This window comes from Lygodium microphyllum, chromosome 18 (genome assembly GCF_053477565.2).
Source record: "Lygodium microphyllum isolate KBCC chromosome 18, Lygodium_microphyllum_v1.1.10, whole genome shotgun sequence".
Lineage (NCBI taxonomy): Eukaryota > Viridiplantae > Streptophyta > Polypodiopsida > Schizaeales > Lygodiaceae > Lygodium > Lygodium microphyllum.
The window spans coordinates 10198580-10218644 of record NC_141152.1 but is presented as its reverse complement, the minus strand read 5'-3'; the positions used below and the strand labels follow the sequence as shown (position 1 = coordinate 10218644).

The 20065-nt window shown below is 40.0% G+C and overlaps 1 protein-coding gene across 2 annotated transcripts; it reads left to right on the top strand.

Moving 5' to 3' along the window:
- Positions 1-808: 808 nt before the first annotated feature.
- On the top strand, positions 809-19041 carry LOC148020575 (uncharacterized). 2 transcript variants are annotated; one of them, XM_087698352.1, is made up of 3 exons: positions 847-965; positions 16676-16775; positions 16949-19041. In XM_087698352.1, the coding sequence occupies exons 2-3, from the start codon at positions 16729-16731 to the stop codon at positions 18726-18728; spliced, it is 1827 nt and encodes a 608-aa protein (XP_087554478.1). In that variant the 5' UTR covers positions 847-965; positions 16676-16728; the 3' UTR covers positions 18729-19041. The 2 variants fall into 2 exon arrangements, with proteins under 2 accessions (XP_087554479.1, XP_087554478.1); XM_087698353.1 differs by lacking the exon at positions 16676-16775 and having other exon boundaries at positions 809-965.
- Positions 19042-20065: the final 1024 nt, after the last annotated feature.

Below are 20065 nucleotides of genomic sequence, written 5' to 3'. Positions count from 1 at the left end.
AAGAGTTTGTGATCTGGCTACTAAGAGGCTGGCACTCTATTGATGTGCCCCATAGTGGACTAGGTTAATAAGTCTAGAAGTCCTCAAACCACCCCCATTTGCCATAGCCATCCCCCTCCTTCTCCTATGATTCCATGGGTTGATGCTTTTAAATCTCTGCCATATTAGGAAAAAGAAGAAGAGAGGGATCAATATTACTTTTGCTCACACTTCCACTCCACTCTGCCTTTGTCTACATGCTTGTAGTCACCTCCTTATGGGCCCCTTGGTAGTTGCCATGTCAGAAAAGTAAAGAAGATAGAGGTGAGGAATGTACACATGTTTGAAAGTGCGTAGGTATTGTAGGGTAGAGATGAAGAATGTATAGAGGTTTGGAAGTGTATGTCTTTAGAGGGCTTGCATGAGAGAGAGAGAGAGAGAGAGAGAGAGAGAGAGAGAGAGAGGTGCAATTGGCAAGTAGTCCTATTAATGGCCTATTGCATGTTCTAAACAATTTTGGAATTTTATATGGGGCTAAGGATTAACAATGCATTAACTCATTAACTTAATCCACAGAACGGGTGGGTGCAATTTGGCAAGTTTTATTAATGGCAATTGCAAGTCGTAAATGGCCTATTACATGTGCTACACTATTTGGCCTTAGGATTTGTCATTACACATATGACACATAGGTTTGGTTTTAGGCTTCTGAAATCAGGCAATTATAAATTATAAGATAGTATAAGATAAGACAGTCAATTTCGAACGATGCTATGACGCCTTTACTGCGTTTTAAATTATAAGATAGTATAAGATAAGAACAGTCAATTTGAACGATGCTATGATGCCTTTGCTACGTTTTAAAGGCCTAATGACCGCATAGGTTGTGTGTTTCAGACTGCTCGCCTCGGTGACATAAGGTCAGAGCTTTAGTGTTGCACGGGATCGAGGATGAGCTACTGGGGGCGTTTGTTCTCTGCATCACGGTGAAGTGCTCCTCTTTCCTTCTACTGCTTTTCACACGCATCGCCTTTGCACGCTGCCATGACCTCGAAATTTGACCGTATAAATGGGAAAAATTTCCTTCAAATCTATGTTCAAAAATTGTTGTACTGCGACGTCCGTTTCACTTGTTATGCCAGCATCACAGAGCACTCTCTCTAACGATTGGCTATTTCTAAGTTTGCAATCGTTTATTTATGGCGTAATAGCTTTATGGGAGCAAGGAAAACATTTTAATCCTGTTTTGTTACGAAGAAACCTCTCTGAAACAAATTCTGTTACACATTTGTTTAGGGTAAAGAGGCCAAGAAAGAGGCACAGTCCGATAAGGGTGCATTTTGTTCTTTCCAGTCTTATAATACTTTCGCAAGCTAATTTGCTGATGTGTCGGGCTGGCATGGCTCTCAGGGTTGAAATGGAGCTGCCATAATACTAGCTTAGCCACAACTTTGGCATGGGCCTATGATGGTTTTCAAGATCCCAAAATGTTCCAAAAATTGTTAAGTTTTCAATTTTTTCTTTTTGGATTAGAAGTTTTGCATGTGAAAGGACATTACGTGGAGCTCAAGAAATTTTGAGAATAACACATCCATTGGCTTCTTTACCCTAGTTAGTTAAGTGCATTCACATCAACACCTTGAGAATGGTTTTGTTTATGACGAGGTCAGATAATTCCCATCAAGAAAGTTAGTGCTTACATGGGATAATGAGTTTTTATTGGCCTCTTGGACAAGGGTGGTTAATAATGGCATAGACGCACAAACAAGTTCGATTAGTGATTTTTTTTGATGATGTTTTAGACATTGAGCATTGAATTGCAGCTATGGAGTCAAAGTTGTAATCCATTGATAGGAATGGTACATTGGAGTTATGTGACTTGCCTCTAGCTAAGTGTGCTATAGGTTTGAACGTGGCTGTATAAGCCCAAATCCAAGTTAGATGGTTGCATTGATCGCCGCAAAACAAGGCTTGCTGTTAAAGGTTATGCCCCACACCATGGAATTGACTATAATGGGACCTTTGCACCTACTTTAGGTGAAACTACAATATACAATGTCATTGCATTGGCAACACTTTTTGATTGCTGTATGTATTAGTTGGATGTGAAGACTACCTTTTTGAATGGTGCGTTATTTGAAGAGGTTTAAGTCACACAATCTCCAAGCTTTGTTCATAAAGGATTAGAGGGCAATGCGTGCCCTTTGGATGAGACCTTGTATGGTTTGAAGTAGGCACCTTAGGTGTGGTATGAGAAGGTTCATGCTCACTTGATTACCCTTGGTTTTTGCAACTCACCTATAGAGAGCATGCTATATGTTCACAAAAGATAGCAAGTATATGTTGATCCTTATTTGTTATGTGGAGGGCATGCTATTGCCGAATGAGTCTCATATTGCAGTCTTAAAGGATGATTTGCAATGATCTTTTGATGCTACTCTTGGTGTCTTACACTACCATCTTAGCATTCAGTTTGCTTCGATTGAGGGGAGGTTTGTCATGCATTAGTCTAACTACACTAAGCAATTCCTTTAACGTTTTTGGATAGAGGATTGTAAGCCCATCTTTTAACCCATTTAGACAAGATGTAGAGGAACCTTTTCATGCCTCTCTTTTAGCGATAGACAATTGGATGCTTATTGTACTTATGTAACATAGGGCTGATTATTTAGTCTAGTGTTTCCTAGTTGGCATGTTTTACGCACAACCTTGACATAGAACATTGGGAAGCAACCAAATGTGTCTTTAGCTATGTCAAAGACACTTAGGCATTGCGACTCTTCTATGCTTGAGGGTCTTGTCTACACTTGCTTTTACAAACAATGATTGGACTGGATGTTACAACATTTGAGTGCCTACAAGTGGGAATTGTCTCGTGTTAGCGGATCCTTGTATTTCTTGGCTCAACAAGGCATAAACAATGATGGCCACCTCCAAATATGAAGCTGTATACAGGGCAATTTTTACAGCTACATTGGAATGTGTATGGCTTAGATGTGTGTGAGACAATCTATGTGTGGGAGAGTAGTCGCCACCTATTCCTATCTACACAGGCAATTAGAGTGTGATTGGTTGATGCCCTTTGTGTTGATGACATATTGTGACTGTGTTGATTCTATTATCAAGGAGGGCCTTAGTGATATTGAGGAAGATCCTTATCCATTGCTTGTTGATGTTTTTTTGGAGGATTTTTCCCTTATATGTTTCTTATCTCTAGAGGGGTACCTCTCCAAGATGTTTTTTCTTTTTCATACCTATCTTTCTTGGAGGACATTTCATTCAAGGACTTTACGTTGAAGGACCTTTCCCATGAGGCAAACCCTTTTATTCTTGGTTTGAGTTGATTCTTCAGGATCTCCATTGGCTTGATCATTTTGAGTGTGATTCTACTCTCACACTCTTTTTAACTTCTTTAGTCACTTATTCCTTGACTTTGAGAATGTTTTCCATGATGATGTTGTGGATCTTGATTCAGTGGTTGATGTTCTTTCTTTGACAACATGTTGTCATTCTATGTGTTGATTGCATTATGAAGGAGTTTTGTAGTCATATTTGAAGGGACCCTTTTCAATGGCTTGTTGATGTTTGTTTTAAGGATCTATCCCTTAGTACTTACATGTCTTTATCTCCAAAGGGTGTACCTCTCCAAGGCATTTCTTCTTTTATATACATTTCTTTCTTGTAGGACGTTTCATTCAAGGGCTTCACAATTGGAGGACCTTCTTGTCTCACAAGGAGACATTTGGAGTCTAAAGCGGGGCTCTTTCCACTCTCATTGATACTTTGCCAAGTTGCTATAGAAATCCTTTCGGTAGGGAACTGACCGTTGAGCCATTAAAGTTGGCATTTTATTTCACCCATAATTTGGTCACTTTAAACTATCCCCGGCGCCCCCCCCCCCCCCCCCCCCCCCCCCCCCGGCCGCCGATTGTTTACACATAGGAGCCTAGTGAGTGCATCCTCCTATCCTACAATTATTCTTCAGCTGGTGTGCGCACCTGTCCTCCCGGCTAATACCTCAATTTGTGGAGACTTTCATAGTGCTGCCCGTACTGATTCCAGCCTTCTTTCAGCTGGGTGACCTGTTTTCAGCTGTTGCCTGCAAGGTTTGGCACTTTGAGAGGTGATCGTCATCATTCCCAGCCTGCATTTGTTGTTTATAGCTGCCACCTGCCTGCCCAAGCACTTCGACTGCTTGATTCTATTAGATCTGCCTGTGAAATCAACACCCAGCCTCTGTCCAGCCCTCTAGACACCACCATCAGCTGTTGCCATCAGTTTCCAGCCTGTATTTTGCAGCTGTTCATCATTTTTGGCTGCTGTAGACTGTGTTTTTACTGCCCAGCAGGCTGTGCTGCTGCCGTCTTCTTTTGTCAGCGTAATTTGGACAGGTGCAACTGACATCATCGACACTGATCTATGTTTTCAGCTTGCTGATCATCAGAGGCACTATCTGTTGCGTTTCGGGATTTGTTCAAGGTACAACACACTCTTGGAGTTCATCAATGTCTCCAACTCCTCTTCTAGCTCAACTCATTCCTATTTCATCGGAGACACCAAGATGTGAGGCCCATTGTCTTATACCGGCATAATTTACTCATTTACTCATTTTTCATTCTAAGTTCTCTCCTCGTCGACTTCTAGTGATTTTGTTGTGTTCTTGTCATACACTTTGAATTCTCATTTGTTGATCAAGCATTTCTTTACATGGTATCAGGGCTAGCTATGCTCTAAGATACCTCAACCTTGATTTGAAAGCTTGACATTGAAAAGAAGTAAGAATGCCAAAAGGGAAGATGTCTTATCCCTTGTCACCAAAGCAATCTCCTCAAGAGCTATTGTCTTCAACATTGATACTGTCACGAGGATGTGAAATTTTGATGCTTTGCTTAACATTTGATTAAGTCTTAATCAAATGTGCAAATGTGAGGTGAACATGTGATGTGTAAGTTCGTTATTTCACAATGAGGGTCCAAGGACCTTGAGAAATCGGGTGTCAAAGGCAAAAGTTGAGGTGCACATGTGATGTGCAAGTTAGTTATTTCACAATGAGGGGCCAAGGACCTTGAGAAATCAGCAGGTGCCAAAGGCAAAAGTTGTAATAAGTTATCCTTGATAGGTGTTAAGTGGTACCTAGTGTCAGATTTTGGCCTTGAAGATTTTATTAGCCATTAATGTTAGCAATGGCATTAGGAGCTAGGCATTAATTAATTTATTAATACTAGTTTAGGGGTTAATAAATGTTTGGGAATACTTGGATGACAAATTGGCCTAGCCAATTTAATTGTTGGTTGATATAGTTAATTTTTGAGCAAGAATTAATAATGAAATAACATTTTAAAATTTTAAAATTAAAATTTAATTTAATAGGTTTGAAAAATTGCTGAAAAATGCAATTAGAAGGTTGCCACTTGGCAAAACTTGCCCATGCAAGTGAGAGAAAGGTTGTTAGAGCCTCATTTTAGCATGGTGGAGTTTGGGAGAGGAAGAGAGAGAGAGTTGCTGCTGCAATTTTCCAGCCATTGATGATCAGCCCAGCCATTGGAGATTGTCAAGAGCTACCCCTAGCTGGTCAGGAGGCCATTAGAGGCACGTGACAGCCCTTGTAGCCTATTTATAGGCAAGTGATAGCAAGTTTGGGGCCTACAAGAGCAGATGACTACATGTGGGGCTTTTGTTGATGGTGGATTGCAATCAATCAGCCATGCATAGTAGGGCAGCATAAAATTTCAGCCAATTTTGGTAATGAAACTTTGAAATTTCTCTCTCTCCAACTTCCTCTCCACTCTCTCTGCCTATTCACAGCTTTCCTCAAGAGATCTCAGCCAAATTTAGTCTCAAGAGGGTGCTATTGAAGAAATTTTGCTGCTAAACCCTAATTTACAGCAAAAATTGGGTTTACCAATCACCTTGGGAAGAATGCTCAGAATTCATGACCTAGTATTTGAAATTCAGTAGCTGAAATCATAGCTTCCCTCAAGAGATCTCAGCTAAAATCAGTTCCAAGAGGGTGTAATTGAAGAATTTTCACAGCTAAACCCTAATTTACAGCAGAAATTAGGGTTTAGCAGCCATCTTGGGAAGAGAGTACTCAGAATTTAGGGCCTAGTACTTAAAGTTCAGCAGTTGAAATATGGCTATTTCAGAGAATTTCAAGAGGCCAACTAGCCAACATTAAGTGTGGGGCAGCAGAATTTGTCATCCAAGGAGCATTGCAAGAAGTGTTACTTTATGGGCCAAACAGTGTCCAATGTCTAAGATTAAGTGGCAACATTTGATTTTCAGTTTATGTGAGTTTTATACTTGCTGTAATTAGTGTTAAATCAGGTTATCTACCACCCCATTGGAGAAGGAAGGCTGGTTTCATGGTTCCATTGTTGGAATACCATCAATTCCCTTGACTTGGTGGGCTGTGGCACCTGATTGGATGTCAGAAGCTTTACTCTATTGCTGAAATTGTATTCAGCTAAGCATTTACAACAAGAATGTCTAAAGCAAATGACCAGCAAGAGGGAGAGGAATTTGATGATGAGTTTAAAGACCAGTTGAGGATAGTAGCTGAAATGATTGTGTAATTGGCAAAAGATCCTTGGTTTATGCACTTTTTGAAACCCTTAAAGGAGAGCCAATTTTGGGGCCAACAAGGTGTCTATTGTCCATGATTGTTAAGGTAATGCACTCAGTTTATTATGAATTGCTGTAATTAAGTGCTTGATGAGGTTTTACCACCCTATCTAAGAAGAAGACTCGTTTCAAGATCTCCTTGGAGAAGAAGCTTTGCATGCTCGGTGTTGATGACTCTCCTTCTATGAAGGATCACATCAACAAACCAAGGATACGCGAGACAAGCTTGCGCCCCTCGGGAGGATGATATCGTCGAAGGATATGGCCATGATTCTATCGACTTAGCTACCATTTGTGAAGATATACTAGGGTTTGCACTGAGGAAACAAAGCATGTACGACCAAGATTGAAACACAAAGACTCAGACAAAGACAAGCAAAACTCAAATTCTAAATGGAAAACGCAAAACACAAAAGAAAAAACTCAAAACTCAAACATAGGGACAAACACAGAAAGAAGAAACTTTGAAGTGAATGAATGCTATAAATGAATGTAAGCGTGTATAGAATGCCCAAGGGCAGAGCAATGTAGTGTTGGAGAGTGATGTCAATCGGAGACGGATCCCAAGTGCAGTGACTATTGGTCAGAGTGCAAAAGTTGAGGAAAAACACCAAACATTGATCATTGGAGGGTCAAATGATTGAGGCCACAACAGGGAAGGTGCCTAGAGTAGAGGACGGCAATAGGAAGTTGCAAATGCAGCTGTAGGATGGTTGCCAACAAGGAGAAGATGGCTGCCAACAGGAAGAAGATGCTCTTCAGTTGTCGCCTAGGGGAGAAAAGGTCGAATGTAAATTGTAGGGCTGACGCCTAATGGCAAGAAAGGGCTGCTTGTTGCTTGGCTGAAGGAGAGTCAAAAGTATGAAGGAGGTAGTTTGTAGGTTGGTGATGGTAGATGGACCAAACATAGCAGAGTGAGAACCTGCACTGAAGGGATGAGATTGAATGGTGGGTAGCCTGTCTAGTTATAATGTTGAAGGGTGCCCAAAAAATTTAGGGTTTTGGGGAACCAATGAAACTCTCTCGAACCGTGCACTAAATTTGTGTTTTTCATTAATTAAGTGTGTTTTGGGATTGTTTAAAAATGCTAATAAGTTGTAAAGCGTGGTTTAGCTCAACACTCTCTCTCGGGCCTAAAACTGATGCTGAGTGATACTTAAAAGATGTGCTGCAAAAACAATCCTGCCATATGATTGACCTTTATTTTTTCTCATTAGAATAAAATGGACTTATTTGCTAAATGTTCAAATGATTGTCTATATCCCATCATTCCATGTAGGTGTTCTAGGAAGCTAAAAAATAAAGTCCATTGCAATGTTCTCCCAAGGCCTATTTGGAATAGGCAAGGGTTGCAATAAATCTAGTATCTTTTGCCTATCACGCTTTACCTTTTGACATATGATGCATGTCCTGACAAACTATTCTACATCATGCCTCAAAGCTAGCTAGTAAAATAAATGATCCATTGCCTTGAACATGGCATCAATACCTATGTGTCTTGTATACGGAGGACCATGACTTTTGGTGATAACTCTTAGCCTTAATTGCTTTGTGATACACAATTATCCATACATCGTCAGAAATCCATCTCTTAGCACAAAGTGCTTATGCCTATGGCCATTGTAAAGTTGATTATAAACACTAGCACAAAGGCTGAATTGACAACATATTGCTCTTTGATGGCATCCAACTCAAGTGTGATAAACCATGTTGACGGCTGAAGTTTGTGGCTTACGTAGAAGTGCATCAGCCATAATATTCTTTTTACCATGAATATGTACAATCTGAAAATGAAACACAGAGAGAAAATTTGCTCGTCTCATATGCTTCTCTATCAATTTTGTTTGTCAAAAAGTACCTCAAAGTTTGATGGTTTGTTTACATTGTAAAATCAGCCCCCAACAAACAATACTTTCATGAAGATAGTGTGTGAATTACATCCAAGAGCTCTTTCTCATAGAGCTGCAAATTCTTTTTTGCATTGTGGAGAATTCGGCTCTCAGAAGCCAGAACTCGGCCATCCTTCATAATAACTACTCCAATGCTATTACCACATGTATAACATTGAACTATGAATGACTATTGGGCAATATAAGCACAAGATGTGAAGTCATCTTTTCCTTCAACTTTTCAAATGCTGAAATTTTCACTGCTGTCCATCTAATTGGCACATCCTTCTTTTGCAAAGCATGCAATGGAGATGCAATCTCGACAAATCCGCATAGATACTTTTTGTAGTAAGGACATAAATCGATGAAGTTGTGGACCTCATGTACATTTCTCAAATGTGGCCATGATCGGATTGCCTTAACCTTCGTAGGGTCCATGTGAATACCATCAGCCGATACAATATGCCCCTAAAAGTGGATTTAATGCAAAAAGAATTCACTTTTCTTGTCATTGATAACTAGCATACGCTCATGCAATTCATTGAACATAATGTCTAAGTGTCTTCTATGCTCTGCCTCATTCTTTGAATAGATAATCATGCCATCAAAGAAAGTGCCCACAAATCCTCTATGTGGCTTGAAAATGCGATTCATCATCTGATTGAAAGTGAAATGAGCATTTGTAAGTCTAAAAGGCATGACAAGAAACTCATATAGCCCAAAAGGTATTCTGAAAGCTATCTTAGGCACATCCTCCGGTCTAATGCATATCTAATGATATCTACTTTTCAAATCTATATGGTTGAATATGGCTGTCCCCTATAATCTATCCATAACATCATTGATCTGAGGAATCGAAAAGTAATTTTTTATCGTGATCTTGTTCAGAGTATGATAATCAATGCGCATATGCCATGAACTATCCTTTTTTTTTACCAAAAGCACTGGAGAATAAAAAGGAGATGAGTTGAGCTGAATCAGCCCTTTTTTTAACAACTCATTTACCTGACTCATAATCTCCTATTGGGCTGCATTGACTTTGTAGGGTGGCTTATTAGGTGGTCTACTTCCATGATCTTTTGGCTTTTTAGGCAATAGCTATCGTGGAAGTGATTGAGAGAAGTAATCAACATGCATTTTCAGAAATAACATGCGATGCTACTCTAACTTAGACATATTTCCAACATTTTTACTATCATATTTAGCTTGAATAAAAACTAAGTATGCTAAAAGATGATTTTTCATTACTTTAGAAATGACAGTTGTAGATACAACAAGGATAGATTCACCTTTCAACTTTACATCAAGTGTGAGTGCCTTTTTCTTATGTTGAATAGTGATATTTTTTGCATGAGAATCAATCATTGCATGCATACGGTGACACCATGGCATACCAAGCAATACATCACAACCCTCAAGTGGGGCAATGAAGAACTCTTTGTTGTCTATATATCCTTGTATATGCAACTGAAGTTTTCCAACGAGTGGTGTGATAGGCTCTGTATGGCCTTTACATGCCATTCCAACTTCCCCAATACATCCCATCTCATCCTCTTTGATGCCTAGATGGGTTGCCATGTCAACATAGATGACATTGACTTGTGCACCATTATTAAAGAAAATCAATGTATGCTGATCCCTATTTCTGCTACATGCTCTGCACAACTCAGTAGCATCATCATTGGGCTGATTACTAACAACATTGGTATTAATCCTACTAATGTTTCGGGCTTCTTTCCTTTAAAAGCTCCTTGATTTTCTGATTTTCTAGCTTATTGTCTATTGGCACAATCCCTTGCAATGTGACCCTCTTGTTCACAAATAAAACATTTAACTGCAACTATCAATTCCCTACTTTGAGCCCTTTCTTTGTTGTTTTGGTCTCTTTACCGGCTGATTTTCAGATTATCCCATGCTTCCACCATATTTCATAGAAGCTATGCATAGCATTGATAAACTCTTGCTTATCTCCATTATCAATTATTATGTTTGAAGCAAGGGAGCCAATTTATTGAGACTAATCCAAACATTGGCTTTAGTCAAGTTTGTTTTACCTCCATTACTTTGATCAGGAGAGCCAGAATATGAAACTCTTTCCACCCATCATAATCTTCACACCTACGAACTATGACATTTCCTTCCTCATTAATGGGTGCTAAAAGAAACTTTCTAGATGTAGCTCTTTCTTTCCTATATGCATTTTACTTATTGCTTGTGCCCCAATTGTTGGTATATGAATAGATTACATAGAGATACTAATCAGAATATGAGGTCTAGTATTTAGAGAGTTAGCCTAGAGAGAAGCCATGCTTCTTTTCTTAGCCTTCAACAACTTTTTATTCGGCTTCTTTCCACTCTCTAGAAAGCCCAAATTGTTTTCACATAGCAAAGCATTGGCTATAGCAGCAGTCTCTATGAGCTGAGACATGCTAGATACGGTGGATTTAATGCAAAAATCCCTGATTCCTTTGGGTAGCCCATAAATATATTTTTTCACTTGCTCATGAAGAGGTATGGGGCAATAAGTAATAGGCAATAGTGTATTCCAAAACTTCTTATTATATTGCTCTAAATTCTTACATTCCTTAGCATTCGGCTTATTCCAAGTTGTCATGATGTCCACCTCAAAGATACTTATCAACCAATTCGATGCAAACATTTGCTTAAATTGTACCCATGTTGACGGTGCTTTACCTTGCATCAAAAGAGTGGACCACCACTGCAATGCATTTCCTTTCAAGAAAGTGGCTATCTTTTGAATCTTCAAGGACTTGGTGAAGTTCCCCCTTGAATAGGCTACATCAAACTATTGAAGTAAAGTCAAAGCCTTAGCCTATCTTATGTACCAGTGAAGGACTCAAACTTCATTGCCTTTCTATTCTCATCATAGTCTTTTGTTGTTCCTTTGGGTGTCAAGTTGTCATACACTAGCTGTTGCAAAAAGGGTGCGTTTGCTGAATTTACATCAAAACCAACGCCAAACAAAGCATTTGCATGACCAACACTTGTTCCTTGAGCCCCACAAGCATTCAGGGGTGCAAATGCATCACCAAACATGCTACTTTGCGTCCCGGGCATCAAACCAATGTTGCTATATATAGGGTTTTGCACATTTCCATCCATACCTGAATCATAGCATGAAAAATCGTGCTTCCACCAAAATATTATGGCTACCCCATCATAGCATGCATGCCTAGTCGTCCAAAATCCATTGGATTGGCACTTCCATGATGGCCTTGCATTTGCATTCCTTGCCTTGTAGGTACCAACTATTTCGCTTCATTACCATCTTTGGGAGCTTCAAATGAAGGGTTTGACATTACCTTCGGTGCACCTTGCTGTCTCGAAGGTGTAGAAGATGTCTTTTTCTTCTTGCCTTTGCTGTCCTTTTTTGGAGCATTTAAAAATCGGGTAAATTGAGGATCCTTTACCAGTTTAGCAAAGAGATTTACTGCTGTCCTCATTTCTTTTTCGGAGCATTAAAAAATCAGAAAAATTGAGGATCCTTTACCAGTTCAGCAAAGAGATTTGCTGCTGTCCTCATTCGATTCTTGAAATGGTCTTCAAATTCCTCTTCACTTTGTTGGTCACCAACCTCGTTATGCATTGAAGGCCCTGCAACTTGCTCTATAGCAATATTTTCAGCTTGCTATCCATGGTTTGAGCCTTGTCCAAGATCAGGCATTGCATTTTTTTCATTCCCATGTGAATGTTCATACCGAGAGGCATGATCACTACTTGATTGCATCTCATTGTATGAAGACATATTGCTGTAATTTCTCAGCTGAGAGCAAAAATCAGCATTGATACAAAGCTTTGGCTTGCAATTAGGTGCCTCAGGCCCACCAAATCAAGGGATTGGGTGTTGCCCCGGCAATGGAGCTATGTAACTAGCGTTCCTTCTTGGAAAGGGTGATAATTTCTTGATCAAGTATTTAATTACAGCAATTAGCAAATAAATATAAATTGAAATGCACAATTTACCTTAATAATCTTGGACAAAAGACATCTAATTGGCCCCAAAATTGGTGCCTGTTTCGGTATTTCTTTAATTTTAACTGCTAATGGATTGAGTATAAGTTGAGATTCCACAATCTCCTTTGTTGATCGAAAAGCCCCTTGGATCAACAAAGGAGATTTCATAATCTCCTTTGTTGATCTAAAATCCCCTTGCTGTATATACAATCAACAAGCAATTTGGGCCAATTGGCCTTTGATTTTTACCGAAGAATTGCACAAATAGAACGACCAACTAGCCAAATGTTGCCCCAGTTCACAATGGATGGCCTAGCATTTGAAATCCCTATTAATTCCATAAATTTCAGTTGCTGATTTCAGAGTATGATGCCTTCTCCTGTTAGCATGGGTCCCAAGGTGGTTGTTAAGCCCTAGTTTTTGCAGAAATTTAGGGTTTATAGTAGAGATCTCTATGTTGTTTGTACAATTTGGTTGAGATTTTTGCTCAAAATGGTTGAGAAATGCTGAGATCTCTTGAGAATGGGTTGGAGAAGGTGAGAGAAAGCCAAGATGAGAGAGAAATCTGATTTTCTTTGCCAGAAAACCCTAAATTCTACTTGTTGCCTGCTGTAGCTTGCATTTAATGTAGTCACCTATTGCTAGGCACATCCAAAATGCTATCACCTGATTAGTGATGCTGTTGCCAGTCCCTTGAAGGTGATTCGCTACTGTCCCTTGCTTGCTAAGGCCCCCACATGATTGTCTTGTGTAGCAAATTGTTGTTCTTTGATCAAAAGATGGATCAACACCTCTCTCTCTCTCCCTCTTCGAAGTTGTAAATTGACGGAATGGCTGAGATCTAGCCCCCATAAACGTTTTTTGAGTTTGCATGGGCACTTTTGCCAAGTAGTAGCCTTCTAAACCCGTTTTTTAGCATTATCTGGCCATTTAATTAATTTTTAAAATTAAATAATCTTGAAAATAAAATTTAGCCCTTCTAATCCTGACCAAAATTAAATGTGCTCAGCTAGGCCATTTGCAACGAGGAGTGGTCCCCAAACTCTCTTGACCCTTAGATTGCAATTAATTAATTAATTAATACTAGTTCCTAATGTCACCACTGATACTTATTGACCAAATAGTCTTAGGGTCAAAATTGACACCAACTGACCCCTAAAGCCCAGTTGGCATAACTTATCACAACTTTTGCCTTTGACTCCCACTACATCCTCGGGGTCCTTGGCTTGTTACCATGAAATAACTGCCATGTGTATCACATGTGCTAAATAACCTTGCACATTTGATTAATAACTTAATCAAATGTTATCGACAAGATTAAAGTATCTCAAAATTTCACGTCCTTGTGATAGTGTATAAACTTGCTCACCCAAGATCAACATGGCACCATCATATCGCAGTCACAATATGTGGACAAGATTTAACATAGGCTTAATATGCAAGATTGCAAACCTATGTGCACTCTTATGGAGCCAGGCCTAAAGCTGTCTATGGATGATAGATTCAAATGTGGAAAGTGGCATGAGCTATGAAGGAGAGAGAAATGAGAGACAATGACAGTGTGTGAGCTGAAGCAAGAGAGAAGAGTGTACTTGCTAAATTGAAAGAGTGAAATTACAACTAATGTTTAGGTCAAGGGTTGACCTAACCAACCTTCCACCAACTAACTAGAGTTAAGTTTATTTATTCTAGAGCCTAGTGTCACGACTCACTACTTTAAGGTCTGAAGTCACTAGGTGTACACACCCTACATTGGCACTTTAATAAGTGTCCACACCACACGAATTACATTGGGCATTGCCCAGAATTTGCAGATTCTAATGAGTCTGGAGGTTGAACTTTGGTAAATGTAGTAGTATATCACCCGAATAAGGCTGGAAACTGATCAGTGAGGTTGTAAACAGCAGGGTGCCAGCTGAGATGGGTTAATCAGGCTTGCACTATCACAAACGCAAGCTGGCTGAAGCAAACGATGATGTTGATCAGCAAGATGGCCAGCTGGGACAGCAAACGCAGCAGGCTTAGGGCAGTAAATGAAGTTGCCGGCAGCTTGAAAGTGTTGCCAACAATAGTGGACATGCACCAGTTGGAGGGGCTGCAGTCGATGATGGTTGGACAACAGATGGTGATGGGTTGTAGGCTGGAAACACGGCACCAACAGCAATGGAGAGGGTGACGACAGATGCAACTTGCAAAACAAGGATGGGTTGAATGATGGGCAGCTTGTCTATTTATAGATGTAGAAGGGTCCTCCAAAATTAGGGTTTTGCTTATGGGACACAAACTCTCTAGGACCGTGCACCGTTCAATGAAACTTTTGGTAATTTACATGTTTTGGGGCTGTTTTAAAAAGCGGACTAGTTTGTAATGCATTTTCATCTGAACACTTGTTCTTAGCCCTAAAACTAGAACCAAAAAAAGGGTTGAAAGAAAAGCTCAAGCCTATGTTTACCCTAATTCGTCCCACTGCAAAGGTAGTGAGGGCATCGGACAAAGGGTGCACATTGTTTGCAAAGTGGCCTACCAAGACTAGAGAGGTGATAGTTATCTTACCAAGGGAGTCCAAGTGTCCAAGTGATTATCCCAAAGAGGCCAAGGCATTGGACAAAGGGTTCGTTGATTGCCCAATGGCCTACTAGGACTTGTAAAGGTGGATGGAATCACATTGAACTTTTAAAAAAAGTTGTTTTGTTGAGAATATATGGTTTGTGGCCTATCAACGACATGTGCCCCAAAGGGAGAATGAAAAGGGATGTTTAGATCCAACACATCACAAAATAGACAAGCTATTCCGACCACTCGAAGGTGTCGATGATGAGGAAAAGGGAGAAGAAGTATGTAGGGGTGTTGCTAAGGTGGTGAAAGAACCGTTTGTGGAAACAACTCAAGATCCACTCAGGGGTGCTTTGCGCAATGAGATGCAAATATTAATGCTACATGATTAGAAGGCGCATTTAGCAGTTGCCACTTGGATACTGTTCCCCATGGGGAAATTGTTCACTCTCCCAAGTGCAATTTTACAAAGATGATGATCATCATGCAGTGCAAAGGGGAGGTACAATAGGAAGGTTGATGGAAACGGTGAACTTCCCATGTCTCCAACCAAGTAGGACCAATGCAATCTTGCATGTTAGCCCTAGTTTGAAATGCAAAATCTTGTAAAAGAGATCAAAATTTGCAAAAACAGAGGTTAGTAGTGAGATGCTTCAAAGCAAAACAAAGTGACAACAAAGCTAAAGGAAAGGGTTAGAAGAAAGACAATACACACTTCTACCTGTATGATTGGATTGGGCACTTGTGATTAAAACTTAAGCATATCAGGGTTGATTTGCACATAGAAGGATTAATGCCGTGAATGTGGGCTAGATCGGCTAGAATAGAAAATTATAATTAGTAAGATGGTATGACCATGAAATGTTTGTACTCTGCATATGTAGATCGAAAGCTTAAAATGCATTTATCTTTGGATACGAGTTTATGAGGATTCTAGCATTGTTTTTATAATATACTTGGAAGGAGTTTTTGCATTATAGCCATATTGGGGGGTCCCTAAATTTTACAGGTCTCTAATTTTTAGGACAAGAATGCCATTCCAGCGTCCGTAGGGCCGGTACTGCTTGTAACTTGTGACCATGCTTGGAAGTAATCTTTGTGCATTTGCTTTGCTCTAGTGGTACTGTGACTGACAGTGCTGCGCTGGATAACAGATGCACCAAAACCTATAATGATCCCACTGAATCTTTGCTGTGGGAGTTAAAAGCTATCATGTTTTGGTTGTGAAAGGAATGATTGTGCATTTGATCTGCTCTAGCGATAGTGTCACTGATGGTGCAGTGCTGCATTACAGACGTGCCAAACCTATTTTTACTCCAAATCTTTGCTGTGAAGGATTGTACATGGGAGCTATCACGTTTTGACCTTGGAAATAATCTGTGGTTTCTTTATGCTCTTGTGGTAGTGTCACTGCTGGTGCTACGCCACATCATGGATGTGCCAAAACCTATATTTAGTCAGAAACTTTGATGGGGTTGCAGCATATTTGAGTGAAAGACATTAACCACAAAATGAGAGTTATGTTTTAGTTTTGACATGGCTGCTGAGCCCTTATATCTAGGATCAAAGGATGTTCTGAACCTATGAAAGGGGTTGATTCTACACGGTTCAACGTCTTGTCTTGCTCAAATCATTTCACTTATTCAACCTTTTAGGATTGAATTTCTTCCAAGTTCGTTGTCATCCTCTAAGCTCTTGAGCATTGGCCATGCTGGTGTGGTGGTACTGTTGTTTCCGTATCTGGATTCTATGCAGGTATTGTAATCTCATAAAGCCATGCCATTTGTATTGTGAATCTCTTGGGGTGTGCACTCTACTTCTATCCTAATTTGTTTCAACCAAGTCATTTGTATTGTGCATCTCTTGGACTGTAACTGTGGTTTCTGGGTCTTTAATTTATTTTCCACTATTTGTTGTGATGTGTGCAGTGAACAGGTGTTTATGCTGTTGTGTAGACACTCGTTAATCCCTTTCACAGAATGCTATTGGATAGATCACTCAAGCATGTGTTGCAGATTGTATGGCTCTTCTGTTCAACTGGGTAGCAGGCCATTCTCAAGTGGAGGCGCAGAGCCTGTGAAAGCGGTTGATTCTATGGCAGTAACACCTCTGAATGAATTAAGAAAAGGGAAGGTTAAAGAGATTTTGGCAACTTGCAAGGGCAAAAGATGGGATACCAATCTTGAGGAGTCCCTAGGGGAATTTTCCAAGTTCCTGAGTAACCACATGGTAGCAGTTCTGGTGTCACGAATGGAAGATGACATGGCAACACACTTCTTCAAGTGGGCAGGAAGGCAAGAAGGTTACAAGCATGAAGAGCTCACATACAATGTGTTGTTTAAAAAGTTTATTCGGGCAGGTAACTTTGATGGTGCTGGTCAAGCTCTCAAAGATATGAGGGACCTTGGAATCACACCGAGTGCCAAGAAGTTCGGAACTCTGTTCCACTATTGTGGGAAAGCTGGCAAGTCTTCCCAAGCCAACCTAGACATTATCAAGTCTTTTGGATTGGATGCCGATCCCAAACTTTACAATGCCTTATTAAAGACTCTTCTTAAAAACAATGACGTTCAGAGAGAAGAGGAGCTTGTCCAACAGCTATTAGGGGATGATATTAAGCATGAGATTGAGTTTTTCAACTCTCTTATAAGTACATGTGTACGAGCTGGGAAAGTAGACCTTGCACTCAAGATTTTGGAGGTAATGGAGAAAAAAGAATGCTCTCCAGATTCACACACTCAAAATCTGATTATCAAGTGCTATTGTAAGACCAAGAAGTGTGAAGAAGCATTTGGTGTGCTTGAGATGATGCGTGAAAGTGACTTGGTACCTGATATCGGTGCATACAATGCATTGATAAGTGCATTTTGTCAAGCGAATAAAATAGAGGATGCCTTGAAGGTGTTTGCAAACATGAAAGAAGCTGGTTCTACTCCAGATATAACAACTCATAATTCACTTGTGACTGCCTGGTTGAAGTTGGGGCAAGCTAGGAAAGCCCAGCTACATGTGCAAGAGATAGCTGGAGAAGACTCTACAGCCACTCCAGAGACAAAGAGGATGCTCCTTGTTTTTCTTTGTAAGGCAGAAGAGCTGGATAAAGCAAAAGCCATTTTTGAAACGACTGCTGAGAAAGGCGAGACCTTGCCTATTGATGCATGCAACAAATTGCTATATGGACTCTGTAAAGCAGGCAGATTGGATGATGCATTAAGTGTGTATGATAGAATGAAGTCTGGCATGTGCTCTCCTGATCTAGCAAGCTTTACAATTCTTCTACGGTGCTGTTGCAATTTCCTTAGCCTAGATAAGGCGAAGGAGTTGTTCGATGAATTGAAAAACAGAGGCTTAAAGCCACCTGTTGAATTGTATGTGGTTGCCCTCGATGCCTTTAGTAGAGTAGCCAGGTGTAGAGAAGTTCATGAATTGTGTCAGGTCCTGCTTGCAGATTCCCCAAGGTTAATCGAGAAGAAGGCTAGTGCTGTTCTAAATGCATTGACCAGAGCAGAACTGGTAGATGATGGCCTCAAGTTTTGTGATTATGCCATGGAAACTAAAACAAAGATACAGCCCCTCCAAGTAAAATGGTTTCTTCGCTTGCTGAAGAGAAAAGGTCGTGGCAGTGAGGCCTCAAATTTGATGACGTCCATGCTGGAGAAGGCTTGCATTGTTGAACCTGCAAAGGATCTTACTCTCAGTACGGTGTAGTGTTGCGCAGATGTCCGTAACCTGAAATCTCCGCAGCTCTATGCTGAAGTGCCATAATGGAGAAGACTGGGTGCAGCTCTGTACCGCAATCGGAAACTCTCTTCATGATGAATGCTGAAGTTGCTCAGTTAGTTAGAAGTTTGAGATGCCTCGCGAGGGGAGGAGGAATGAATCAGGATATGAGTTGTTAGGAGAATCGTAAGATTTTGGTGGTGACTCGTGAGTACACCCACTAGTAAGTAGTAGTTAAAACTTAAATAGTTGTGTGTGTGAATCTGAATTCTGAATTCTGAACTCGGCTTTATTAGTATTACGGACAACGCAAGTGAAGCTGCTCTGGGCTCGATTCACACGCGGCACGAAAAGACGGATCCACCCCCGCCCCATTAACCAATTGCACATGATATTGATATTAAATTAAATTGCCACATTGTAATATAATATAATATGCACATCTCAAATTAGTCGGGGGCTTGAGCTGCTGTAGAAAATAAAAGCCTGAATAGGCAAAAACTCGCACGTGCCAAGCACAATGAATATGAGCTGGATTATGATTCTTTGCACGTGCCATTCTTTTATTTCTCTTCCCCCCCCCCCCCCCCCGACCTGGAATTGAAAAAGTAATCTCACTTTTATTTTCTGAGCTTGCTTTGCCTTTAGTCGTGACTCGTTCGTTTTGTTTGTTAGCCTCAGTATCATTTTTTAATTTAATTTAATTTAGCTGTGTGGTACATGTATTACTCATCCATCCATCACTGACTCGTTTCGGTTGTTGACGATGCTTCTCGTAGTTGTGACGCTGACATGACAATCCACGTGTATGTCGATGACAAATTAAAATGTTGCCGAATCCGATTCTAATCTACTAGCGTTCCTTGTGCGCTTCGCACGCAGAGAAAGGAAAGCGGGAAGTGAAGTAATGCACAGCAACTTTGCTCAACAATCCATTTTTCATCTCTCTCTTTTTCCTCTCCTCCGCAAATTCCATGTTTATTTTTTTTCTCTCATTGCCTTCTATTTTAGTTTATTTTTCTTTTCTCTTCCCACTTTTCTTCTCTCTCCCTCTCTTTTTATTCTCCCCCTCTCTCTCTTCTCTTTTTCCTTCTCTCCCTTCTCTTTTATTATTATTTTCTTTTTTCTTCTCTTTATTCTTTTTTTAAATTTTTTCTTTTCATTTTCTTCTCTTTGCGCTTTTCTTCTCTCTCTCTCTCTCTCTCTCTCTCTTTTCCTTTTTTCTCTTTTATTTTTTCTTCTTTTTAAATTTTAAATTTTATCTATAATTCTCTGTATGTTCTCTTTCTCTTATTTTTTTTTCTTCTTATTCTTTTACTTACTTT